At 35.7% G+C, this 27,175-nt stretch overlaps 1 protein-coding gene across 5 annotated transcripts in view; it reads left to right on the forward strand.

Annotated features, from left to right (window-relative positions):
- MON2 (MON2 homolog, regulator of endosome-to-Golgi trafficking) overlaps positions 1-27,175 on the forward strand; it is a 67,142-nt gene that overhangs the window by 26,131 nt on the left and 13,836 nt on the right. For 4 of the 5 annotated variants that reach the window (XR_010743609.1, XM_066319097.1, XM_066319096.1 and 1 more), the window contains exons 11-30: positions 689-842; positions 3,083-3,312; positions 4,397-4,478; positions 5,170-5,351; positions 6,600-6,712; positions 7,778-7,882; positions 8,133-8,213; positions 8,297-8,370; positions 8,449-8,539; positions 9,751-9,852; positions 11,988-12,098; positions 12,776-12,951; positions 16,100-16,262; positions 16,757-17,050; positions 17,848-18,046; positions 19,370-19,998; positions 22,908-23,051; positions 23,566-23,583; positions 23,850-23,978; positions 25,867-26,057. Coding sequence is in view for 4 of the 5 variants with exons in the window: in XM_066319097.1 (XP_066175194.1) it covers positions 689-842; positions 3,083-3,312; positions 4,397-4,478; positions 5,170-5,351; positions 6,600-6,712; positions 7,778-7,882; positions 8,133-8,213; positions 8,297-8,370; positions 8,449-8,539; positions 9,751-9,852; positions 11,988-12,098; positions 12,776-12,951; positions 16,100-16,262; positions 16,757-17,050; positions 17,848-18,046; positions 19,370-19,998; positions 22,908-23,051; positions 23,566-23,583; positions 23,850-23,978; positions 25,867-26,057 (3,268 nt within the window). In the remaining variant the exon portion in view is untranslated. The remainder of the gene's footprint in view (positions 1-688; positions 843-3,082; positions 3,313-4,396; positions 4,479-5,169; positions 5,352-6,599; positions 6,713-7,777; positions 7,883-8,132; positions 8,214-8,296; positions 8,371-8,448; positions 8,540-9,750; positions 9,853-11,987; positions 12,099-12,775; positions 12,952-16,099; positions 16,263-16,756; positions 17,051-17,847; positions 18,047-19,369; positions 19,999-22,907; positions 23,052-23,565; positions 23,584-23,849; positions 23,979-25,866; positions 26,058-27,175) is intronic. The other variant, XM_066319095.1, reaches the window with a different exon arrangement.

A 27,175-nucleotide genomic window follows, 5' to 3' on the forward strand; every position in this document is an offset into this window, starting at 1 on the left:
AGAACCTGAACTTGTAGGACCGATTATGTAAGTGTAGATGTCCTTCTCTATGAAGGAAGTGTATATATCCAGAATTCCTTGTACTTTTAACTGATTTTTTTTTTTTTTGCTTCCTCAGTTGGAACCAAAATTTTGTCCCTTCCTAGCTGTTGGTTGACATGTTGTCACCTCTTCCCTGATGGGGGTTTGTTTTATTCTACCTTGGAATGGAACAGATTCAAATGTTGCCATTCTCTTTGATTCGCTTCTTGTGGTTTTTGCATTTCTGAAATCTTAGAAGTTTGTTATTAAAATAATCCAACTGTCTAGCTACTGAGTTCTTGATACAACTAGTCTTTAACTTTCAACTATCTGTCTAAAGCTTCACGAAAACATACATTGTTTTACATACATATCAAGAATCTGTAAGTGATTCATTCGCAGAATGTTATGAATTTTGTTGTACCTTTCACAGAAACATTACATTCTGACTGGAAATTAGGCAGATGGATTCAATGAACTGCACATAAGATTATATTTTAGACAGCAGAGGGAGCTCACAAAATAGTTTTTTTGTGTTATTGATTTTTGTTGTTGAACTGGATGTCTCAGATTAATCCTGGTGTCACAAAAGAAAAATGTTAAAAAAGATGTTTGCTGATGATAAATATGAGATTGGTTGATTTTATACCTTTGTTTTTGTGAACAGGAAGCAATGCATCAGGGAATACTGGCTCAGCACAAACTAACCCAGGAGTGCTTGGAATGGGTGGAGGTGCAACTGTATTACCTGCCTTTGAGTACAGAGGCACTTGGATACCCATCCTGAATGTAACAGTACAAGGCAGTGCTAAAGCTACATAGTGAGTACCTTTATCTTTTTGAAAATGTATTTTTATTTTGAATTTGATGATGTAAGGATTTTTTTTACTAGTGAATATTGAGAGTTTGGTTCCACTGACATTGAAGTCTATCAGGAATTTTCTCTTCATCGGTGCCATGAGGTGTTCTGGTCTTTTTGCTGTTTTTTCTGCATGCCCTGGATTGTGATTGGAATGTTCCCTATGATTTTAGCATCAGTAGGATTCTGTTTTCCTGCCATATTATCTGTATTAACTCTTCACTTTTAGGCCTCCCTGGAGTATAGAACAGTTTTGGAATACCTGTTGCTGCATTTTGTAATGGCAAATATGAAGGGTGTTAAGCAAGTGGGATATCAGTGGGCATGAAAATAGCTTTCTCACACCAGCTTTACTGTATTTACATTATTTATTGAGGAGAATATTGTCATAGATACTGGTCTGGTTGTCATTTCAGACAATATTGACCTATATACCATGGCTAGATTCTGAATGCTCTGTAGAATGGCAAATTATTTTGTCATGAGTTTGTACAGTGGAGACGGTGTTCTCAGTTTGATGCCACAAATACTCTGTTACTTTTAAAATAGTGCAATTTTTTTCATGTCACTCACGACCATTGACGGACAAGTGCTTCCAAACCTGAAGTTATTTGTACCATCATAAAATTTTGGCACACTAAAATTCAGCGAAATCTGCAAATTTCCTGGATCTCAATATTTTTAGGGTAGGAAGTCCTTTATCTGCCTTTGAGATGCAGAAGAAAAAAATCTTCCTCAGATTTCAATAGTTAATGTATATATGTTGAATTTATTCCAGCAGTGGACATGAATGTTGGTTTAGTTTACCTGGCTGTTCTCAAGGAATGCAAATTTTTAATTTGGTCAGCTACTACAACCTCTACTTTTCTTCTTTTTTTTTTTTTTTCCTCACTATCTATTCTTAACTGGCTCAAGAACCTTGCAGCCACCATTATGGTCTCTTGTCCTGCTCTAAACTAGCTTGTGTTTTACCCTTGGATACCTCAAGTGATTCTGTGATATTCTCTCATAATTTTTGCGTTTTTTCTTTTGTATAAGATTACAGAGTTGTCACAAGCATTTCACAGCAATTTTTTTTTTCCTGTCTTGTGCATTTGTCTGCAGTCCCTGTATGTAAGGAGATGACTTGCTGTAATGTGTCTATTGTAACTTTAAAACCCATTAATAGTTTTAATTAGAGCTGTATATATATTCCCACTTATTTATCTATAGAGGATGTAATGCTGATCATTTGATTTAGCTGTAGTTCCTGCTCCCCCAGATATCTGATGCAGCTATCTTCAGGAAATTAGAGGTAATAAAATGAAGTGTGGTATGTTTGGGAGAGGGAAAAATCCTTTGTGCAGACAAGAGTGATGACACTAGAGTATAATAATATCTTTGGTATATTTTAGCTGGAATATGTAGCTTTTTTAAGAGTAGTTTGTAGAGTAAAAAATGATGAAATAATGATTGTTGTGGTAGCAGGTAGTTTTTGTAACAGACTGTCTCTACTTGTATAGATGCTGCTGCTGTGTCAGCTACAATTTCTGTTGGATTTGCAACTCAGCAGTTCTTCATGTGCTTTTAAAGTAAAAGATGGAGAAAAGTGGCAATGAGGCTGCTGTTCCAGCATAGTGATGTTTTAATTGCATGCATTTCAGCAGTGAGTCATGTAGACATACCCTCTTCGTAATATAACTTCCATTGTTTACCTGTGCACGTAGGTGAATATTTGGCCATGTAATATTTAGCTACAGACAGGCTTTTCTAGTCATGTGGGCTCAAAGATAATGATAATAGAATGTCTGACTTGTTCTCATTTTGTTATAACTATGTTCACACTGTCATGACTTTCTGATGTATTTCCTCTGTTGTTCCTAGATACATATATTCTTCTGAATAAGTTCCGTTGCAGTGGCTCTAAGTAAAATAATAATGCAAGTAGAATTATTAATGGTGCTTGCTTATTTGTGTTAGTTTTTAGAAATATTTTTGTGGATCTATACTCAGGGTTTCTACCCTTTTGGTTGTTGTTTCATTTAGTGATTCCTGTACTCTTACTTAGTGACTTAAAGGCTTTTTTTCTTGAGTTGCAATAAATCTTGAAGGATTGTATTTGGGGTCTGTTTGTACTTAACATTCATTTGGAATCTTGTTTTTTATGATTGTTTTTAAAAACAGTGGTATTGCTACACACTTGTCATGTTTTCAATTTTTTAGTTTGGAGATGCTGGACAAAGTCGAGCCACCTACAATTCCTGAAGGCTATGCAATGTCAGTGGCATTTCACTGTTTGCTGGATCTTGTCCGTGGTATCACTACCATGATTGAAGGAGAGTTGGGAGAGGCAGAAACTGTTATTCAAACCACAGTGGAGGCAACTTTATTACCAGCACAGTCTTCAGAACAAGATTTGCAGTCTGTTTCTGACCAATCAGAGAAAGAACTAGGTATTTGAAAATGCAAACACTATATGAAATGCAACAGTGGAAAGCAGATTTTAAAATTTCATGGAAATTTTAAATACCTTTTTGCTTAAATTTATTGTTTCTTACTTATATTTATATATATATATGTTCACTTTCAGTTAAGTGTGGGGTTTTGTTGTTTTTTTGGTTTTTTTTAATGGCACAGCAATTCTGTTTTAAAAAATACTTGACTTGGTGTTCTGCTTTTGACTTAACACTGAGATCTAAGGTCACAAGAGGCAACCTGACTGACAGAAATGGAGTTATGACCACGTTAAAAAAATATTTCTAGTAACAAGATAAAAATAATGTTTTAATGGAGAAATTTTTAGCAACATTGCAGGATATAGGGAAGGACTTCTTTAAAAGCAGAACTGCTGTGAAGTGAGACTTGTTTTTGTGGAACATATGATGAGTCTATATAGGGGTGTGTATGTACAGAAAGGTTTGTGTTTCAACAATGAGTTTGGCTTGAGCCTCAGGAAGCCAAAGTGGTACAGCTGAAGTTTGAGCCGAGGCACTCAGGCTGCTGAAAGGCTGGGGGTGAAGCAGAGGGCTGCGTCCTGGGCGCTGCTTCGGGAGCCGGGAGCTCTCCGTGGTGCTGCCTGTTTGCTAGACCAGTATCTTTTTCCCTGTTAAAAGAAAGGAACGGAAAAAGTTATGGAGAATTTTTTTTACCACGGGAGAGTATTTTTACTTCACTGCAAAATTTCAGTGAGTTTCTTGTCCCATATTTTTGCACTTCGGAATGTTTATAGACAAAGATCAAAAATGGTTATATATACTGTGGTGAGTTGGATTTTAGTGGGTTTTTTTGAGGCTATTTAGAAAAAGCATTGCCTGGTGACTTTTTTTTGCCTTCGAAATGTTACTTTAAATGCAAGCTGTTTAAATAATACTGGTATGAGTGTGTTTCTGTATGCACATATATTTGGCTGTGTAAACATGCATACAAAAACACACTTCAAAAGATGCAGTAGCAAGCATTTTGTTCATTATACAGTTGAAAGTTATTAAGGGAACTACTGTGTTTCTGCTATAAAAAAGTTTATCTATTTCTTTTCAGTTAGCAGAGCTGTCTGGGAAGAAATGGTGAACGCTTGTTGGTGTGGTCTTCTAGCTGCTCTGTCCCTCCTACTTGATGCAAGGTATCTGGTCTTTCATTTCTCTTGATTTTTCTAAGCTGATATTCCGAGCTATATTTTGAACTGACTTTTGATACCGGTCGAATTGTCAATTGTCAACATAAGTGCTGTTCATGGCGTCTATGCAGTCAGGTTTGTGGCTTAAACTGAATGAGTAAATGACACAGAAGTCTCCAGAAGTCCAACATCAACCTTAATGTATTTCAATGCAGAACAATTAATTGTATTTTCAAAGGGTTGCATTTAAACAATTTAAATTATTTTTATTTCTTTTTACTTTGCTTGCATGTTTCAGCATATTGAAGTGATTCCATGTCCTGATTATTGCAAGTAAGAGACTAAGTAATGTCTTGGTACTTGTTAGTACTATCTAATCTTTAAAGTGGAAAAGCTTTTCACTAGGAAATGACTGTGGTAAATTAATTGACTCCTTCAAAGAGCCTTTTGCAATAAAACACCATTTTCTGAAATTAGTTTTAAATATCTTCTCATAGTCTCATTTACTAAGTCACTGAGAAGTAAAGTCCAATTTTGTACACATGGTTCAGAAGAATTCTGTTGATTGCTTATGCTTGTTCTTTAATATTTAGTGTTAATGGGTTTAAAGTATATGTTCTTATGGCTTTCAGTTTTGATTAGCTGCCTGCTTCTGCGCTCTCTATTAATTCCTGCTGAACAATGTGTACTCTTTCAGCACTGATGAAGCTGCCACTGAAAATATTCTAAAAGCAGAATTGACCATGGCTGCACTTTGCGGAAGACTAGGTCTTGTAACATCAAGAGATGCCTTTATCACTGCCATTTGCAAAGGATCCTTGCCTCCGCACTATGCCCTTACTGTATTAAACAGCACAACTGCAGCCCTGTCCAGCAAATGTAAGTGTATACATTTTCCTTAATTGTGTTTTCTTGTATTGTCCTCTAACACCAAATTTTTTTCAGGATATGATTTCACAGACATGCAGCTGTAGTATTTGGCTATATTCAAGTAAGCTAGAATCCTCAGACAGCACCTAAATCACCTGCTTTCCAGAACTGGTTAGTCTTGCAGTATTTACTGACTATCATTCTGATCAACCTAAAAATTCCTGATGATTCACAAATGACAAAAGTTCAAATTCTAAGGAGATCTGTCTACCATTGTAAAGATCTCATAGGATATGTAATTCAGGCATTCAAAATCTGAAAAGGTCTCTGGGCAACTTGGATTCTAAAGCTAGAACATTCTGCATTTGTGATGTACTGCAGTCTTTTCTACAGTTCTCTAGTGACGTAATACTTATGTGTAAGTGGAAGATCCAAGTTCTGGGCTCTCTTCAGCCTACAAAAAGCTGAATTGATGGATCCTACATCTTGAGAGAATGTTGTAATTTATAATATATACTTGTTTGGTATGCACTCTGTTTCTAACTTGGAAGGTGCTACTACTAACTGCTTACTAAGAAAAGCAACTACATGAAAAATATACAGGTGAATCTAACATTAGGGCTCTTACTGTAATACAAAAATCTTACTCAAGGAGCAAGGAGCAGTACCCTCACTTCAATCCAGTCTACCAGGTAAGTGTAGATTGTAAGTCTGTGAGGAAGTACACATGACTGAACTACACAGATATCTATAGAAACAAAGCAGACAACCTCAGTTATTTTATGTAGGTTGCTCATCTTTTTACAATTGAGTTATAAAATGGGTGTCCTGAAGTCCTATATTGGAAAAATATGATGATATAACATTGATGGCACCATCATTTTCTGAGTGCACTGGTACAATGGTAGCACACAGTGATACCATTTACACACAATTACTACCAAAAACTGAATTGAGACAGTCTAATGCTTATACCTTCAAGCATAAATATTTCAGTCTTGACATAAAATATATAAATGTATTGCAAGCCATAACTAATAGTTAGAAATAGGGATTACTTGCTGAATCTTTAACTCTCTAGGGCAATGACACTGTAATCTAAATATAACTAAAGGTCTCAAAGTGAGGTATGTTTAAAGCTAATACTGTAAAAAAAATTCTGGAGTCTGTTTGCCAGAAGGTGGTTTATAAGTACATAAGTACTGAATTTTAAATTTAGGGGTTTTTTTCCCCCTTGTCTTTTCAATTTTCCTCCAGCATATTCCATTCAGGGACAGAATGTTCAGATGATTAGTCCCTCAAGTGAGTCTCACCAGCAAGTTGTAGCAGTAGGGCAACCCTTAGCTCTTCAGCCACAGGGAACAGTTATGGTAAGTACAACATGTAAGTGATCTTACTTTTCTTAACTACTTCTTCCTGTATCTCATCATGTCTCAAAACCAGGCTACAGACACACAGCATTGTTACAAATAATGGTCAGCTGAACTGTCTTCTGAAGGCTTTAATTCGGAACAGCCCTGGACAGTAAAGTTATCTAATTGCAAAGAAGGCCTATTCTGGGTTTTTTTTGACTTTCAGCTCAGAAGTTCTTATCCATTCTATTTGTAAGACTCTAGATCTCAGCTGTGTTATGTACCTATGTGTGAAGGTTCACTTAAGATATACTGATTTTGTGGAGATGATGCAATTAAGCTGGAGTACTTGAACTGTGTCTAATAATAATGTGAAACTGGGAGGAGAGGGCAGTGATCAAATCGTAGAATCACAGAATGGTTTGGGATGGAAAGATCATCTCATCCCAACCCACTGGCCATGTGCAGGGACACTTCCACTAGACCAGCTTGCTCAGAGTCCCATCCAGCCTGGCCTTGAACACTGCCAGGGATGGGGTTCTACTTCCCCAGGCAAGCTAGCTTGTTCAAGTGCCTCAGCAGCCTCACAGTAAAAATTTCTTCCCTCATACCAAAACTTGTTCTCTTTCTATTTGAGCCCATTCCTTCTTGTCCTATCACTGCATGTTCTTGTAAATAGTCTTGCCCTGTTTTTCCTGAAAGTTCTCTTCAAGTACTGGAAGGCTGCAATTAGGTGATCCCAAAGCCTTCTCTTTTCCAGGCTGAACAACTCCAAATCTCTTAGCCTTTCCTCATGGGAGGGGTGTTCCACCCCTCTAAACATCTTGGTGGCCCTCCAACAGATCAATGTCCTTCCAGTGTTGGGGACCTCAGATGGATGCAGCACTCAAGTACTCATATTTGCCCTCACCAAGATAAGCCTGGGAGGAGGAGAGATACTGAGCTACTCTAAAAAAATACATTCCAATAGTGCATACCAAATTTAATTTTCAAGCACTTCAGTAAAAATTTGAAGTTTGATAGAAATGCTATCATTGTGGAATGATAAAAATTGGATGGCTGTTTGTTTTCTTTTTTTCGTAGCTGACATCGAAAAATATCCAGTGTATGAGGACATTACTCAACTTAGCTCACTTCCATGGAGCTGTTCTTGGTACATCATGGCAACTTGTCCTGGCTACTCTTCAGGTAATATTTCCCTCACAGGAAATGCCTTATGCCTTACTGTTATGCCTTGGTGTTTTGCTATAATTTGGTTTTCAGTTGCTCAGTGAGCAACAGAAGAAGCTTTGAGTCTTCTCATTGTGTACTGTGGATTGCCTTGAGTAAGTACTGTAGCATTTCTCTTGAGTTCTGTTTAGCAGGAAGGTTGGTGGTTAGCTTGAGTACAATGCTAATTTCTTTTCTGCCTGAAAAAGGATCCTTTTGTATTTTTCAGCATCTTGTGTGGATTCTGGGACTGAAGCCTAGTGTTGGGGGTGCATTAAAACCTGGAAGAGCTGTGGAAGGGCCTAGCACAGTAAGCACGATTGTTTTTCAGTTAATGATTATATAGTATTTTCTATTATAATCTGTAAGATTTATCTCTGTCTTTTTTTCAAGGTTCTGACTACAGCTGTTATGACTGATCTACCATCTATATCCAGCATGATTTCAAAACTTTTTGAAAACTCACAGTAAGAAACCTTATCTTGTAATTAAAATAATATGTGTATATCAAACTTGACAGTATTTTGATAGCTGTTATTTTTCAGGTACCTCGATGACGTATCTTTACATCACTTAATAAATGCCCTTTGCTCCTTGTCCCTGGAAGCCATGGATATGGCCTATGGAAACAATAAGGTATATAAAGAGTTTTTGTTGTTGTTGTTTTTTAGAATTTTTTTATGGAACAGGCAGAAGACTGGTACATTTATCCTTTAAGCTAACTATTTCTAATACTAAAACAAGTAATACCTTTGATACTCTAGATTAAAAAATAAAATATGAACCAGAGAATGTCTTGATTTAATATTCATACAGTTACTAGATTCTCTGAATATCCTCACTGTGTTCCTGTGCTTTTTATCAGTTAAGGAATGTTGTCTGTTTCCATTAATAAGATGGTGGGTGGATGAAACGTTTAGAAGCCCTTGTAATTTCAGAGGTTAGAGGTGCTGAGTAGCACAGTATGTGCTGTGAGATGCTAATTTTCATTTCAGTTTTCTCTTACCATGTACTTCAGAGAAAGCCTGACAAGTTAGGTATTTAAAAACCTGATAAGTCGTGTTTACTTGGGAAAACCATAGTTAGTAATCATGTCTGCTTCAGTAAACAATGTTTAGCCCAGAAAGGTTGAAAATCCTCTGATTGGGTAAGATTGAATATATATTCTCCTAGTCATAATCTAATCCCAGAGGAGAGTTTCTGGAAGTTTGTCCTTAATCTGTTACACAAAAGATAATGAAGGCAGCAAACATGTTTTATAATATTTCACTACTACAACAACAGAGAATGAATTTAATAAGGAAAGTTTGTGTTTAAAATCAGTTGAAAATTAGAGTAAGAAATCAGCAGAAATGGGAAGAGAGAATGATTTCAGTGCAACAGTCATTTTGACTATATGTTGATTTAAAAAAAAGTAAAATTGAACGAAGCTTATCAGAAATATTTGAAGATACATTTGATGAATGGGAAATTTGTCATACTCCTGCCGAGCATTGATGAAGCAATGAAAGATAAAGAATTGGGGTATTATGAAATGAAACATTCCAGACTGTTTCACATATAATTTAAAGTTGGAAACTTGCATTGGGGAAGAGGCGGTAGGGCATGTCAAGATGTTGCAGAGCTGGTTGGAGGGAGGGCTGTGCCGAGGGGAGAGTGGACAGGGCCGTCCGCGCTCTGGTTTTTGTCCGACTGCTGCCCCCGTGTGGCCGCTCCTGCGGCGCTGCGCTTGCCGCGGGGCTTTCCCAGCCTTGGAGGCTGCGGAGCGAGAAATTATCCCCGAGTAAAATGCCTTTGCCTTACCGCAGTTACCTCAAAGTCATATGATCAAATTACGTTTTATTAAGGAACCGTCACTTTTTGCTGTTGCTAAATTACTGGAAACGGGACTAGTTAACATGCGCAGGATTGAGATTCTTTGGAGACCTCTGACCGGTCATCTTCTGGAGGTAATTGATGGATTTTATCACTTATGCTAGAATTTACTTTGTATTAAGGATATGTATATGTTTTTAGTAATTTAAAAGAAATTTCTAAATTGTAATTATATATTTTGGTTTAGGCACTTTATTGTTGCAATTTAAATGCATTATGGTTTAAATTTAAAGGTGAAGTTATATATTTAAATTACAATATTTTAATATCTCTTGATAGCTTTTTCTTTATGGTGCCCTCTGTCTTTATCTGTTTCTGACACAGCAGTGTTTAAAAAGATCAGGTAATTAAACTTCATATATTTGTTCTAGTTAAGGTAGCACAAACATGTTTTATTGTTTCACACAGTACAAATATCTAAGAAGATTCTGAGATAGATCTTCCTAGAATTGCAGCCAGGAGATTTACTAAGAAAGGGTTGTTTTTTAATATTTAAGCTAACTTCTGAATGCTTTCTTTAGGAGAATATTGTTCAAGTATAATAAATGTTATAATCCTATTGCAATTTCTTTACTATTTTAACTTCAACACAAAAAATATACTTTATCAAGGGAAAAAACCTTACATTTTGAATTGAAGACTAAAACCAGGTGATTGAATGTAACTTTATTTTTAATTCTCCACACAAGTATATAGCAGAATAAAATGTAAGAACAGGATTTGCTTTAGAGTGGGTAAAGGAGAAGGCTTTTCTCCTCATAATTCAGAATGTATCAGACACTTCCTTAGCACTAGTGCATTGTTTCAACCAGTATCAAGTATTGGCCATGTCTATTTATGGAAGCCACATATTGCTTTATCAAGGAGAAAAAAAATGGATACTTCTGGGTTTAAAGACTTAAAGCACAGGCATCTCTTTCTCTTGCTTATTTTTTGCCCTACAAGACAGTAAGGTTCACCATCCACATCTTGAGACTGTTTTCATCTAGGGAGCAGTCTGTTACCCACCCATGCATTGCAGGTAATCTGCCACTGTTTTGTAGGAAATACAGAGTCTTTCATATGCTTTTGAAGTACTGCCTTGTTGAGGTACAGTAAGGAAGGAGAAAACATCAGCCATAATTCAATTAAACACAATCTGGGGAATAGCTTGTTCCCTGGTTCTGGAACTGGTTATCTGTGCAGAATCAGAGCATCAAGTACTTCAAATCGTCTCATTTTATATAGTTTTAAAAATGTAAGTCAGTCAGGAGAGTGGCTATTTCTTGTATGCATTTTTAAACATTAGCTCTTTTACATTGTTCTCCTTTTCAGTTTGGCTAGTGGTTGATAAGAGAATGGTCCACCAATAAAAGGCATCAGCCTTCTTTATGATACTGCCTTGGACTTGACTCTGGATTCTCCCACCATTAGAGCTAGGGCTGGAAGGGTAGGTGGGAATAATTATGTAGTGGTCAATGGAACTGTACACTTCTCATATTAGTTTGAGGGCAATGTATTAGATACAGCACAGTTCATACTAGCTATCTAGGAAATGAATATACACATTGCTTTTAATTTTTATATTCTAAAAAAAGCACTTAGCAAAGTTGTTAGGTTTAGAGAATTTAGAAACAAAGAGAAATGAAGGTATGCGTCTGAAACTTAAGTTTAAGGATGCTTGCTATTGCTTTGTCAAGTTTTTAAAATAATGGAGTGTGAGGTTTATTTTATCTTCAATATGTAGTTACTTTTTGTATTTGAAATTATAGAAGACAGTTTCTTTGTTGACTACTGTCATATTTGTCACTTGAGTATATTAAGCAGTGTTATAAGCTTCCAATTTTGTAGCTTTAGGTGAAATTAAACCTGAGAGTCTTAGACATTTATTAAAGGGATGTTTGGTGCTTTTTAATTAATCATTATCAGAATTAGTTAGTTTATTCATTTGGGATAATTTATTTACTTGAATTATATACGTAATTTTCATTATGTTTCCTTCTGTGTCTTTCACTGCTTCCTATTGCTTCCTTATTCAGAAGGTATGTCTATCCAAAAGATAAATTTCTTTTTTTTACTATGAAGCCAAATTTTATCATGTAGAGATTTATTGTATCATTCTTATAGTATTGTATGTACATTCTAATGTAATTAAAACACCAGTTTTTAGTGTATTGTATATGTCGTTTAAATAAAAGAGACTTCAAACAAAACATTGCTGCATTTTCAGGTGTGTCAGCATCCCAACTCCAGAATGAGAGAATGGGGAGCAGAAGCTTTAACTTCTCTCATTAAAGCAGGACTGACATTCAGACATGATCCTCCATTATCTCAAAATCAGGTAAAGTAAGTTTAAGAGCAAATGCTTTTCTCCTTCATTCACAAAGCAACTTTAATATTGAGTATATAAAGTCTGGAGCTGTAACATGTTGCATCAGATGTAACTTGTGAACCACCACATGCATTCTAATAAACTATCCTCTTTCATTTTTCAAATATGTAACAAAGAGGTATGCTTGCATATTATGTCCATTTCTTAGAACAACTTATGGGTCACTCTCATGACTGCAAAACAATTCCAAAATGTTTAGAAGTATATATGTGATGCTGTGGCAGGTAAAAAATGTGTTGCCTAACCTTCTAAATTACAGCTGTTCAATCCATGATTAATAAAACATTCTAATATATTTACCTAGACTTATTGGTTATTTTTTCCAAGCTCTCTTGAGTAGGAAGCTGAGTGTAGCCCTGCTGAGTGAGCATAAAGTTGCATGACACTTTTTATGCAACTGTAGCAGCATCTGTAGCTGCTTAACGAGGAACCTGGAGAACAGGAGCCAGGAAGGTAGATTTTCTGCAAAGACCCTTTTTGGTCTGAATTTGAGTATTTAGTGAATAAGCTACTGAATTAATTCAATGAATCTTTAATTTGTACTGTATGTTTTCACTTTTACATAGAAATACTTAAGAATCAGTTAAATGTTAACATCCCTAATATGCTTTACTGTTTACTTTTAGAGACTCCAGTTGCTTTTATTGAATCCACTGAAGGAGCTGTCAAACATTAGTCATCCTGATATCAGGATCAAGCAGTTGGAGTGTGTGCTACAGATTTTACAGAGTCAGGGTGACAGCTTAGGACCTGGTTGGCCATTGGTGCTTGGAGTCATGGGGGCAATCCAAAGTGATCAGGGGTAAGTGGTGCAAATAAAATCTGAAACTTATGTAAGTAAAGAAAAGTAAAAAAAAACATTGCTTATATTTTATATTTTAATAGCCACTTCAACAATCATAGTTTCATTGTAATTTTTCACTTGTGAAATATTTTACTCAACAAAAATACACTTTTTAATTCTTCTTGAAGCACACATTATTTTACTGAAATAATTTTCCAAAAGACCAGAATATTATTCCACTCTATGTTCTCCTGTAGTTAGCATGCAGTATACACTGAGGAGTACTTAGTGTGCCATTTTATTTGATCTTGACCTTCTAGTGGACACACCTTTGGTGCTTGCTGATACTTCTGTGTGAATTAGCTGTTGCTCACTTTATCTATTGTTTCTTTTTCTTCCTAAATCTTCCAGTAGTCTCTAGTGTGTGTTTTCTTCTGATCCCTCTCTCTTTTTCTTGAAGCCTTCCTATCTAAATGGTTGCTGGTAGCAGAAGGATGGAAGATTATTTACTGGCTGTGGGTGAATCCCTTGACTTACACAATTGACTCTGTTGCCAGCAGAGATGGACTTATTCTCTGCCCTCAAGGGAAAGTGAGAGATGAAGTTGCAAGGAGTATTTTTGAAATGAGCAGTGAATTGAACATCTGCTTTTTCAACTGTAAGCACCAAGAATTATACCCACACACTCAAACCATATTTATTGTTTTTAGGTGCTAGTCAAGACTAGCAACAGGATAGGTCATCATATCACTCTAGTGTCAGTAGACTTCTCCTTGGCATATCTTTCCTTTTGTCCCACCTTAGCTTTAGTATTCTGGTCATATAAAAACCTAAAGCCCCTTCAAATGCTTGAGGGATTTTGCTCTTGGACCAGTATTGTTTACACTGGCAGTAGTACCTACCAAAATTCCCAAGGATTTGGGTGTTCTTGGTTGTGAGTATCCTCTTTTTTTGTAATTAAGCTTGGTAGTTTTTTTTTCCACACTTGGTGCAATGTGTTCCTGCATGCCTTTTGATTTTCACTGTTGTTAGTGATGGATGAGACAAATTCCTTCTCAGGACAGTCTTCAGATCCCATTAAATCTCAAACTCATATCTCACTGGCCGACATCTCAAGATGTTACTAACATCTTGCGTTGTATCTTAGTCTCCTCCTATGAAGCATATGGAATAATCTACTTCAACTTCATAGCACTGTTTGTCCACATCATATTAAGTGCGGTAGGAAAAATATAAGCATGCCTCCTTTTCCTTGAGAAAAAAATTAATTTCTTACCTACAGTACTTGCAGCTGTGATCACAAGATGCAGATACTATTATCATACTTCAGATATTAACTTACTAACCATAACACTGCCTTCACAAGTCTCTTCCCTCTGATCAGGGAGCATCCTGGATTCCTTTACCTCCATTCCTGGAGAACTTAATTCCAGGCTTTTATAAACACAGACAGAAAATACTGTTTTGATAGCCAAAACCCATACTTTGGTCACTTCTGGATTGTACAGTACTAGCCTGCCAAAAAAAAGGAAGCCTGTCTTTGAACACTTTTTTCAGTGGAAAGCCTCTATTTGTTTTGAGCATAGATATAGCCCTATACAATCTTAAGATTTCTCACTAAGCTTAAGTTTCTTCCATTTATAGTTACCTTTTTGTGGTCACCTATAACACCAAGGATAGTTCCAGAGTTTGAAGAGTGGTATCACTGTTGTTACTTGCATGAGGGACTTTAAAACCCTTTTTCAAGCACATACTAGTGTGGGACCTTAATTAGGAAAAACTGTTCAGAATTTGTTCTTGTAGCCTTGCATTTGAAGTTTAGAAAGAGAGGTTGCTTTCCCATTAAGTCAGTACTTCAAAATGAGTAGTGGAACTATACTTTGAGTTCTGCCTCCTTCTCTTTTCTCTTTGAGACCTTGAAGGTCACATACCTCTGAAACTTTTAACTGGAGGGGGAGCTGCAGCAGTTTTGGGTCTTTCATTTCATAGACTCCTGTAATGAGTATGGGGGGAAGTGTTGTGTGAGTCCATCCTCCATCAGTATAGCAATGATAAGTACTTGGATCTTACGTGGTAGGATGGATGTTTCTCTGCAGTATTCATCATATTAGAGAATTATTAGTTATACCATTGTCCATGTGAAGTTTTTTGTGTATTCCTCTGGTTTTATATCATGTTGGCTATTACAATACAGTAATGTTTGGGAAATGACCCACCTCTGATTTTGACTTTGGATTAATAAAAAAAAAAATTACGTTTATAATTCTGCAATAGGTAACTGACATATCTGTAGTCTGAATTTTTTTCCCAGGGTATATATCCTGAAGGACACCAAGTTTCTGTATTACAAAGCTTTTAAATTATTTCTGTAGTACATTAAACATTGAAAAAACTTCACAGTGAAATTTAAATGCAGCTTCCCTACTTTGTGTTACCTACACTCCACCTCTCCTTTTGATTCCTTCATTTTGTCTCTCACTAAACAAGATTTTGGTTGTAAATGGCCTTGCTGCTTCTGAAAACTCCTTCTTGCAAACCTGTTCTGTACTATATTTTTGTTTGTATTCAGAATCTTAACTCTGAATGCAAAGTAATTATTTAAGCTCAGTTTAATGGTAGACATTTTGAAAAGTTTTTGTCTGATATAATGTATTATTGAAGCAAGTAAGTCTACCATTATGTTAGCATGCATCTTTCCTAATAAATAAAAACAAATTTTACCCACCTGTTTGGCATACTTGAAGTAATTTCTAACTGCTGATTCAAGAAAATCTTCAGAACAGCTTACTCGTTGGAAGATTATCATGCTTAAATTAAGCTCTTTTTTGTTCATTGTCGGTTTTTTCTATTGTTCTGGCTAACACAACACTTGAACTATGAAGTCTTAGAACTCTAAAACAGAGAAATGGATTTCATTAAATAAAATTAGCTAAGGACCACTGGAAAGTCTAAGCTTCAACTCCACTAGGTAGTTAACATGGACTAAACTACTTGATCAGAATTTTAAGCTTCAACTTGAAATTATGTCTCAAGAAACCCATTTTAAATGGTGCAAAACTCTTCTCAAAAACACTGATTTGAGGTATTGTATTCAGAATATTTCCATGCTCTTGAAGAAATGTGAAATGAGCATGTGTGTGTGCTTTTTTTTATTTTGTTTTTTAAGAGAGTCCTTAATACGGACTGCATTCCAGTGTCTTCAGCTGGTTGTTACGGACTTCCTTCCTACAATGCCATGTACTTGTCTGCAGATAGTTGTTGAAGTTGCAGGAAGCTTTGGACTTCACAATCAAGAGCTAAATATTAGCTTAACTTCAATTGGTTTGCTGGTGAGTTTTTTATTTACTTACAGTGATGCTGCTTTTGGCTTTCATTTCTGCTTTTCTGTTTTAATGAAAACTTATCTGTAGTCAGTTATACAAATGAATGCCACAACCTAGCTTTTGGGGGTTTTACTGAACTCCTATGCTGTCATTTGGAATCATAGGTAAATTGAGTGAGCACATCTTACCTTTAATCTCCAATATTCCTGGCTTACTGAAAGAAGTAGTACTGGGTTGTAACCATGTTCATCAGTATCTTACTTTTAATACCTTTTTTTTGTGCCCCCTATAACAGGAAACTAAAATCTGAGAAAGAAGAGTAGTTTTTGATCTTGAAATATTTATGTGCTGATCTTTTTTCACCTGTTTAGGGAAATTTGTATCTTAATGTACTTTGCAATATACTCTGTGAAAATCAGAGGCAATTTATTTCATGATCATTAAGAGCATTACCCTATTTTTATTGTACAACAACACCATGTGTCTTATTTATTTTGTAGTGGAATATTTCAGATTATTTTTTCCAAAGAGGTGAAATAATTGAAAAGGAGCTAAACAAAGAAGAAGCAGTGTTGCAGAAACAGGCAGAAGAAAAGGGAGTGACGCTGAACAGACCTTTTCATCCTGCATCACCATTTGACTGTCTTTGGTTATGCCTGTATGCCAAACTTGGAGAACTGTGTGTGGATCCCCGACCTGCAGTTAGAAAGAGTGCTGGGCAGACATTGTTTTCTACTATTGGTGCTCATGGAACTTTACTGCAGCATTCAACATGGCATACAGTAATATGGAAGGTATGAGGCATTACAAAACCTCTGAAGGTTTTGTAAAGAGCATTTATGTTTTAATAACCATTGACCATTTCCCATTTAATAACTGTTATCATTTAGATAATTTCATTAAGACTTTTAAAAGATAACATAAGGTGGCAGTAATCTGATCTCTTGGGTTTGGGGAATGTTTTTTACACTTCTCTGGCCTTTAAAGCCTCTTCTAAAATATAATTTTAATATCCTATTTTCTTTTTTTTTTTTTTTTTTTTTTTTTTTTTTTTTTTTACTCAGGAGTTTCGTAAAAAGATGATTTACTTCCTACAAGAATGAATGACTTTTGTGTGAAAATGGAGATGTTTGAGAGTCATGTGACTGGGCTGATCTGTTATTAGATGGAGCCTTGCTTTGCATTCTGTTTTGAATCTTTTGAGAGGATCTATCAAATGCTTTGTTCTAAGTTACAGTCGTGTTTGTTGTGCCTTATGGAAACTACAGGCTATATTTGAGCCTGCATTTTGTACCTGTGAAGTACCTGTTGTACTGTCTGAGATCCGCTGGTTTTAACGTTTTGTTGGTGCTGACACTGTTCTCGTGGGTCTGAGTGTGCTATTTCCAGCCCTTCTCAAGTGGCCATCAGTTGACTGATTGTTAATCTTGGCTGCTGTGGAGACTATTTAGAACAAGGGAATTTTCAGGGTCATATAGTGACAGAAAGGATAATGAAAGAATTACTGGTTTACATTTTTGTTGGTTTACTGTGAATACAACTACGTTACTTGAAAAGTTGCATTTTTCCTCTTTTTTTCTGGTTGTTACAGGTTTTATTTCACCTGTTGGATAGGGTTCGAGAATCTTCTACAACAGCTGACAAAGAGAAGATTGAATCAGGAGGAGGCAACATTCTCATTCATCATTCAAGGGATACAGCTGAGAAACAGTGGGCTGAGACATGGGTATTAACACTGGCTGGAGTTGCAAGAATATTTAACACCAGGAGATACTTACTGCAGCCTCTAGGTAAAATTTATAGTTATTGAAAAACACAGTGATAAACTTCCTGCTTTTGTATGTTCTTTTCAGTTAAGTACTGGACAGGAATGTTAACCTTAGCACAAAAATGGTTTTTGTTGTGTCACCTCAAATGTTACAGAAATTATGGAGTTATTAATTCATGATCCATACAGCCAAAATTTGTAACTACAGATTTCCTCTTGTGTGTCACAGTACTTGACATTAAATCTCAGTAGTGACAATTCAGTCCCACTTCTGAGTGCTAAATAGTTTTCAATTACAGTAGACTGATAGCAATAATACTTTGTCTGTTCTTTGTTGTTGTCAGAACATAGTTTTTCTTTTCGTCTGGAATGCACCACTTGCCTGGAACTCTTCTGTGGCATAAGTGTGTCAAATTTAACAGTTCTCTTAGAACATAAGGAGAGCTTACCTGTAAAGTCAGTGGAACATTTACATTGTTCAGCTGTATGTAGTAATATCTTACAATAGCTTGGTAATTTCTACAAGGAAAAAGTACAAAAGGAATAGAGAATGTATCACTTACAAAGAAAAGTCCTCATTAGATTAATCTACCTTCAGCATCATATAGTATACAATTAATGTATATTTACTGGATATAAGTTGTGTTTTATTTCATTTTGGTCATTTCTGATACAGGTATCAACATATTAACAGCTAATAAGTATATTAGTAATTTGCAAAAATGTGGTAGAAATTAGGCTATATTAAACTTGAGTTAAAACTGAATACTAAAATTAGAACTTTAATTATTCAAACCCTGTAATAATTAGTAATATAGAAAGTTGAAGGTTAAGGCTAAATTTAATGAAAAACTCAAATGCCTCAAATGAAATCTTTCTACAGTACAATTATGAGAGCATTTTCAAATCAATTCTTTATAAATGCATTGCATGAATATATATTTAACCCTTAATTCCTTATGTGGGCTTAACTCTTCTTGAAATGAACAGGTATCTGGTATGTATAAGGACAAATCTGTTTCACTATACTGAATGAAGAAAATGTATTTTACTGGTATGGGATGTGGTACGTGATTTTTTGGCTAGCAAATTTAGCATGAAGATAGAGATAGGTATATTGTTTCATTCTCCATATTTATGTGTTTCTCTGTCACATTCATTCTTTCAGGTTAAGGTTGAAGTGATACATAAGACATTCAAGTGGCCACTTAATCACTCGAAATTTTTGTGTGTTAGAGTAACAAGTACATGAGCAGCCTTTTAGAGAGGCAGGGCAGGTGGGAATGGGAATAGGAAGCAAGTTTCAAATCGATTTTTTCCCCCTCCTCTCTCTTTTTTTAAATAGGAGACTTTTCCCAAGCCTGGGATGTTCTTCTTGATCACATCCAGTCAGCAGCACTTAGCAAAAATAATGAAGTTTCCTTGGCTGCTCTGAAAAGCTTCCAGGAGATCCTCCAAATTGTTTCTCCTGTTCGAGACTCTGAGAAGCCTGAGACACCACCTGCCATCAATGTTTCTGTACCTTTGGTGGTAGGGACAACAACTGCCACTAGTCTTGGCAGATCATTCATGAGAACTGACTCCATAGGAGAAAGAATAGGAAGATACAATGGATCTGAACCTCCTGTAATAACAGATGAGATTGAAGATTTGAATCTTTGGTGGGCAGCCTGGAACAGCTGGTACAGGATTGGATCAGAAAGTACAAGGCCTCCAATTACTTGTGATAAATTGACTTTCATTCCCAGCCAGCCTTTTCTTACAGCTTTAATTCAAATATTCCCAGCTCTTTACCAACACATCAAAACCGGTTTCAGCATGGATGATCTACAAAAGCTGGGTGTCATTTTGCACGGTGCTGTTTCAGTTCCAATCAGTTCAGATGCTTCCCCTTTCATCCTTCCATCTTACACTGAAGCAGTTTTGACAAGTTTACAGGAAGCGGTGCTTACAGCTTTAGATGTTTTACAAAAGGTAATAATGTAACTTCTAGTGTGTGAAAGGTAAACTACAGTGTGTCCTTCTCTATAGAACTATAGTGTGATGATTTAAACAAGATTTTAAAAATTATTTATAATTGCACAGTGTGTTCTATTATAACAATCTGATCTCCATTCTGGCTGCAAAATAGGTGCTCTGCATTGAAAGGAGTGGTGTAATCTTTATGAAATGTGCTTTTGCTTGATTGCAGAAGTACCTTAAGTGTTGTGCTGTAGCCATTTACTTGTCCATTTAATATTGAAGTACTGCTGATGTTGATACGGAAGGTCTGTACATGGAGATGGAGGAACAGTCCCACAGTGTTCCATATGATGTCCAGGTGCTGTTATGAGCAGTGTAGAAAGAACAGTGATTATGAGAACTTACAGTTTACACAAAGCATAAAATATAGAAGGCTCTCTAGCAGATTACCTGCATTCTTGCCTCTTATTAATCCGTTATTTAAAGAAAATGCTGCTTCTCTGCTTAAGAAATTCTTACTATAGAACTCGTCCTCAAAGAGCACCCTTCATGCAAGTGAATCTATAAACAACAAATGAGGGTGCTCTTTCTCTGAAAGCCAAAAAAAGAACATAGTACTGCTTGCTTCTTTCTTTTTGCAGTTGTAAAATATCTCTTTGCAAAATTCAGTGCTCATTCACAAAAATTATTTATTCAGAAGAAGCAGAGCTGATAATGAATGTAATCATGCATTTATATTAAGCACTACTTTAAAAAAAAACACTCCTCCCCTCCAAAAAAACCCCACAAAAAAACCACAACCCCCCCCCCCAAAAAAAAAACCCAAAACCAACCAAACAAAAAAAACCCAAACAAAAAAAAACCCACCCCCAAGAAGTTACTTGGGAAATGCCAGAATTAAAATATCCATGTGACCTGACTTCATTTCCTTTGGGCTTTCATGTTACAGCTACCTTACTTAATTATGTGGCCATACATCCTCCCTCTGCTGCTGTCAGGATCCTGCCCCATTTAGCTCATAGAACACATGGTCGCTGCCAGATGAGCAGCAATTCAGTGTCTTGTTTTCTCTTTTGCTTAGTGTGAGCTGATTAATCTCAAACATAAACGATCAAAGCAGAATCATTGTCTTGCAGCCAGTCCTGTACTTGATGATTTTAACAAATTTTCATTCATGTATTTTGAAAACAGAGGTATAAGAATAGCATCATAAAAAGGCTTGGGTTGGAAGGGACCTTAAAGATCATCTAGTTCCAGCCATCCCTGCCATGGAAATGCTATGGAGTGATGTTTTTGTTTAAATTTCAATTCAGTTTGCTTGGATAGAAGTTGGTATTAAATCTCAATTTCGTAAGTGGGTGTATAAATAACATGAAGTTTTAAAACCAGTCATGTCTACTACTTTTTTTTTTTTTTTTTTTTTTTTTGGGTCTCCTTATCCAGATGATCTTGGTTCCCAAAGGCTGCAGGCATTAGGGCTTTTCGGAGAAGGGGTTACCATAGTTTTTAACATGAGGAAAAACTGCACATTGTTATATTCTTGTTCTTGTCAAGATGTTGTAGCTGAAGGTTTCTAAACAATAACAAAACCGATAAGTCTACGGGAGAAGTGAGACATCTCCCCTTCCCCACTCCCAGAGTCAATGGGTTACCATGGCAGTTATAAGCGTTTGCAAATACAGACTTCCATAAGATGGTACCTCAAATCTCCCATCCCACCTATATTTATGTTACTAACACAACAGCACTGAAGTTCGTAAAAACATTAGCTAAAATATTTTTGGACATCAGGAAGTTCTGTGAAGTTTCGTGATTGCTTCTCTTGGCTGTATAAACACAGTACAATTCACGTGGCAAGGCAGCCAGCCAGTGCTGATGTGAAGCAAAGGCCATGTGTCAGATAGTTTTGCTTTAGGCCAGAGTACCTTCTTCCGCTCTTGAAATCAACTGATACTCTCAGGAGTACACACAGAAGCTAGAGGAAGCATTAAAGAAGAGTATGTAAATATTTGCAATCTTTGAAACAAAACATTTCTCTGTGTTTGTATGTAGGATCAGGTTCTTTGCTGGTCCAGGAAGACTTGAGTCAGTTCTGATATTCTCAGAAGTTGTGGAACAACTTTGCAGTTTGAATAGCACGAAAAAAACCTAACATTTTTCAGACTGAACCCTGACTAGTTGAATAAATATATTTTATAATGTGATTCCACCAACAAACATCATTGCAACTCAAGAACATGGGAATGGAAGGGAGCTTTGGATCTCTTCTCAGGCTTCCATATGTTGAGCCCATTTTACACCCTTTGTTTTGTTCTTTGTTGTTTTTTTTATTTCTCATTAGAACTCATCTTCTAGACTTTCACTGCTGTAGTGTAGGGGGGTTTGGGTTCTTTTTGGTAGTATAAGTCCACTGTTCCTGAAATGTTTTCCATTTTAAAGCAAGATTATGAGTTTCAGCTACACCAAACCATTTAATTCTCATTTTATTTATATTCCTTTCTATAAGATATTCTTTTAACTACTTTTTGAAGCCTTCTATGATTTACTTTTGAGATTTAAATGTTTATTGAAGTAGAAGTTAAAGAAGATGTGGCTGAGATCTGTATGCAAGACATAAAAGACTTTATTTTACTGACAAGTCAAAGCAGAGTTTGTGAAGAAAAGTTATCTTTTATTGGATGAGATAGCTGTATTTAGTGAACTCTATATGCCCAGGTATCTTGCCACTTTACTTACTTCAATAAAGTAACAAAATTTAATTTCCTTAAACTGTTGGAACTATACACTATCTTTAATACAGCTCCACCCTTGCATATTCTTATATGGGGGTTTTTCTGTAGGGGATCCTTGTGCTAATGCAGATGTTAAAGCAAAAGCTCAAGAAATATGTATTTAACTTTTTGTATTTTCTTTTGATAAAGGCTATATGTGTAGGCTCAGAAGGTATGCAGATAATGTATCCTGCAATCTTTGACCAACTGCTGGCCTTTGTAGAATTCTCCTGCAAGCCACCACAGTACGGACAGCTGGAAACAAAGCACATTGCAAATGCAAAGTATAATCAGGTAATTAATTAGAAATCTCACTTGTTTCACTTGGCTGGTTAATCAAATTCAGCTTCAGATATAGGTTGTTCAGCAAGATGCATTTGTTCAATCTGTAAAAACTTAGCTGCATGTCATACATGCTTTTATTATCTTCTTTTACTCCCTTTGCATTCTTCTTTGCTTTTATACTTTGTATACCTTCAAGTAGGAAAGGTCTGGTTTGGACACCAGACAAATGTATCTGAATTTGTACATGAATTAATCTAAAATAGCTTGTTCTACAAGAGATACTAAATAAAGCACAGAGGCATGATAATTTTGAATGGAGAAAATTCCCTCAAGCTGCAGATTTATGAATTGCACGTGCTGTAAAGAAATGGAACATGTTCAGTAATTCTTTTTATCTGTGTGCACTGCTGTTCACTAAGCATGAGCATCTCGTTCAGTGTAATCAAAGAGGTAACTATTATATATATGTATGTATTAATTCTTCTTATTCTGTTTGTCCTGCAACACAATGGAATCACACTAGATACAACTATTTGCACCGGTGAGTTAAATTTCCTTCAAGATTGTCCTAATGTAGTTGTCTTGCTTAGACTGCAACATTTCTCCTACTTAAATGTACTTTACTTCAATGTAGAGTACGTTTTCATAGCCAGACTACGATGTATTTGCAGTTTTGCTGCTTGGACCATATTCTTAGCAAACCTTGCATGCATTAAACTGAGAGTTCAGTGCAAAACATACACTTTCTGTTCCTTAATTAATATGTTTTCACGTATAATTTTGTTGTTTACTAATTCCTTTTCCTAGGCGGAGTGGGTGGCATTGAATTACGTACCATTTGCAGAGAGGTCATTGGAAGTTGTGGTGGACTTATACCAAAAGACAGCTTGCCATAAAGCTGTGGTAACAGAGAAGGTTCTTCAGAACATTATTAAGGTAAAAGTTTGACCTGCATGTGCTCTGAATTTAATAAGCTTATATTGAAAATCATGAATTTTATTTTTAGCTAGTGTTGACAAACGTTTCCTGGGAAGCTTAAAGCTGTTGTGAACAGATGGGTATTTTATGAAGGTGAGCAGCAAGGAATAATTTCTTTTGGAGCTGGAAGACTATAAGTCTATATGTGTTGTTCTTAGCTGGGTAATGTCAGCATCAGTATTTCAGTGTTAGGATAGAAGTTAACAAATGTGTTAGCCACAGAATTTTCATTATTGAAAGTGTTATGCACACCTGAGCGTGGTAAATAGGGCTGTTAGTAAATACAGCATTGTAGGCCAAAGCCCAGTTTCTCTAGACTGGCATATATGCTTCAGGGGCGTGTGCTCTGATACTTTTGATTTGATTTTTCAATGACTTAATGTGTCAATGCAGCTATGAAATGTTACAGGTGAGCAAATATACCTTTAAAGTCAAATTGTCTAATGCTTCACTTTCTTTGATCCTTTCATTTCAGCAAAAAAAAAGTTAGTTAATAATAGAAGTAATATTTCTGGAAAATAAAAATCTATCTGAGCTAGCTTGTTTGACTTGGCTGACATCAGGATTTTCCTGTATAGACCTTTAGAAATCTGAATGTGTTTAAATCAGATGATATTATTTGAAATCTGTTGTTAATTAAATATTTGTATTTCAAAGTTAATGCAGTTGTTTTCCACTTCCGTTTTAATGGGATTGCTGAAAGTGATAGAAATACCACCTTTTTGGTAACATTTGCAGTTGATAATGATCTGATTTATTGTGATATATGAAAATGCTTTTAAATTTATTTTTCATGTCTCTAAAGTCCATGTTGATTTTGGAATTAGATTTGGCACATATGACTAACAGCAGCAGAAAAAAATGTTTTGTTTGTCTCTAGGGTTAGATTCTAGCTGTCATAATTTTTTGCCATAAAGCATTAATTATATTTTACTCCCTCATGAGAATCAATGAGTCTTTCCTCCTTTTGCTTTCCTCAGATCAGATATTGGACTAAAGGAACGGGGGGCATACATATAGTACCTGAATTTAGTCACCATGTATTTGAAATGTCAAATAAATAATTGGTTTTCCAAGATAACTTACTATCAAGTTCTAAGGTTTGACTAACAATACTAAAAGGAATCCATATAAGTGTAAATAGTTCATATGCCTAATGTTTTAAAATTTATTAATGACTTTTTTTAATAGATATTGAAGATTACTATCTAACAGACTTAAAATCTGCTGTGTTTTTATCTGCTTTACATTTGCTTTATATTGTATTGTAGTCTTTATCTTAGAATTTCACTTACTGTTCTTTCTTTCAAATTTCATGTGATTTAACAGTCAGTAATGACCAGATTTCTTCCAGTGTTTATATTACAGTGTTTAAATTAAACTTTACTAGGAAAAGTTTAAATTCAATGAGGTTCTTTTCCTTTACTGTGGAAGCATTTGGAATGGCTTTATAGGAATGGGACTGAATTCTTGAAAATACAGTCATTATAACAGACTGCCTGCGGTCCCTTAAAATGTTAGGAAAGCCCATTTTTCAGACTTAGCAGAAATGGGGGATGACAATACAGAAAAAGAAAAATAATATGTGATTTCATAGTGTAAATGACAGTGGATCAATTCTGACTTCAAACCTTGTACTTGGCTACATACCTGTACTTTAGCCAGCTGGTATATGATAAATTGTCTTCAGAATTGCATTTGTAAAAGGCCATCTCATATACTAGCAAAAAAGGTAGGGATGTGTACTGCCATCTATAAGTGTCCTCCAAGATCTTGTGCAGATACTTGCTGTAATCTTAGATCTGTCTGAGCAACTATAAATTTTGTTTTGACTTTCATTTTGCAGACACTTAGAATACCTCTTAGTCTGAAGTACTCGTGTCCCTCTGAAAGCACATGGAAGTTAGCTGTGTCCTCTCTTCTCAAAGTTCTCTCCATTGGACTACCTGTTGCAAGGCAGCATGCATCTTCTGGAAAATTTGACAGTATGTGGCCAGAGCTAGCAAATACATTTGAAGACTTTTTATTCACAAAAAGGTAAATGCAATTTCCTTTTTTTAATTTTTTTGAAGGAAAACATTAATAAGTAATTTGTTCACTATATGTGTCAGTAGAACTATTTGATAGACGAAAATTATTTTAATGAATGATGGAGAAAAAGTAATCAATCTGTCTACTTCAAAAAGCTATACTTTTAGAAAGCAGTACAAAAGGCTTCAATCAAAAGGTGAAGTGTAAAAGCAAGAAAGCTCAGCTGAACTCTCAATGTAAGACATAGTCTTTCTGAACAGAACAGGGAGTTCTGTATGTACTCCCAAGGACCTTTACTCTAGATTTGATGAAGAGTTGCTGATACCTACTCAGTTTGTTCCTTTCTTCACTTTGAACAGAGTTGCAACAGTATTTTTGCTAATTAAGGGGACCAGCAGTAACTAAATGTATTTCTCCTGAGTTCCATCTTGAAAAACTCCATTTACTGTGAGTTTTTGAAAATTATTGCGTACACTGCTGTTCACTTAGAAGCCCATAGTTACATTGTATTTGTTTCTACCTAAGATGAATTGACTGCACCTCAATAATTAACCACACTTTATTTATGATACTTTATGAAAAGTGTAGCTAAATAGTCTTATTTATGAGTATAAAGATGGACAGATTCCTCTCAAGAACGGAACACCACATTCTCAGTCTACAGTGAGCAGGCTAAGAAAGTCCAGAAGTGAAAAAATAGTAATGATCAGAGACAATTTAATCATAAAGCCATAGAATGGTTTGAGTTGGAAAGGATCTTAAATATCACCTAGTTCCAAACACCCTGCCATGGGCAGGATGCCCTTCACTAGACTAGGTTGCTCAGAGCCCCATCCAGCCTGGACTTGGTTCTATTAATTTCTTCAACCAAAAGACTATAACATTAGAAAAATATTGTAAATTTTCAGAATATAATAAAAGCTTGCTTCAGAGAAGAATATTTTTATTGCCTGGCAATGGATAAAAATCTATTTCAGTACAGCAAAGATTTTCTAGGTTGGACACTAAGGGAACATTTTACTCTAAGGAAGGTTAGGTATTTTAGATAATTAGTTGCTTAGGAGTGGTATGGAATTTCCATCTTCTGTGAACATCTATGGGCAAGCATTTTTTAGGAGCAATTT

The sequence above is a fragment of the Sylvia atricapilla genome, chromosome 5 (assembly GCF_009819655.1).
Source record: "Sylvia atricapilla isolate bSylAtr1 chromosome 5, bSylAtr1.pri, whole genome shotgun sequence".
NCBI lineage: Eukaryota > Metazoa > Chordata > Aves > Passeriformes > Sylviidae > Sylvia > Sylvia atricapilla.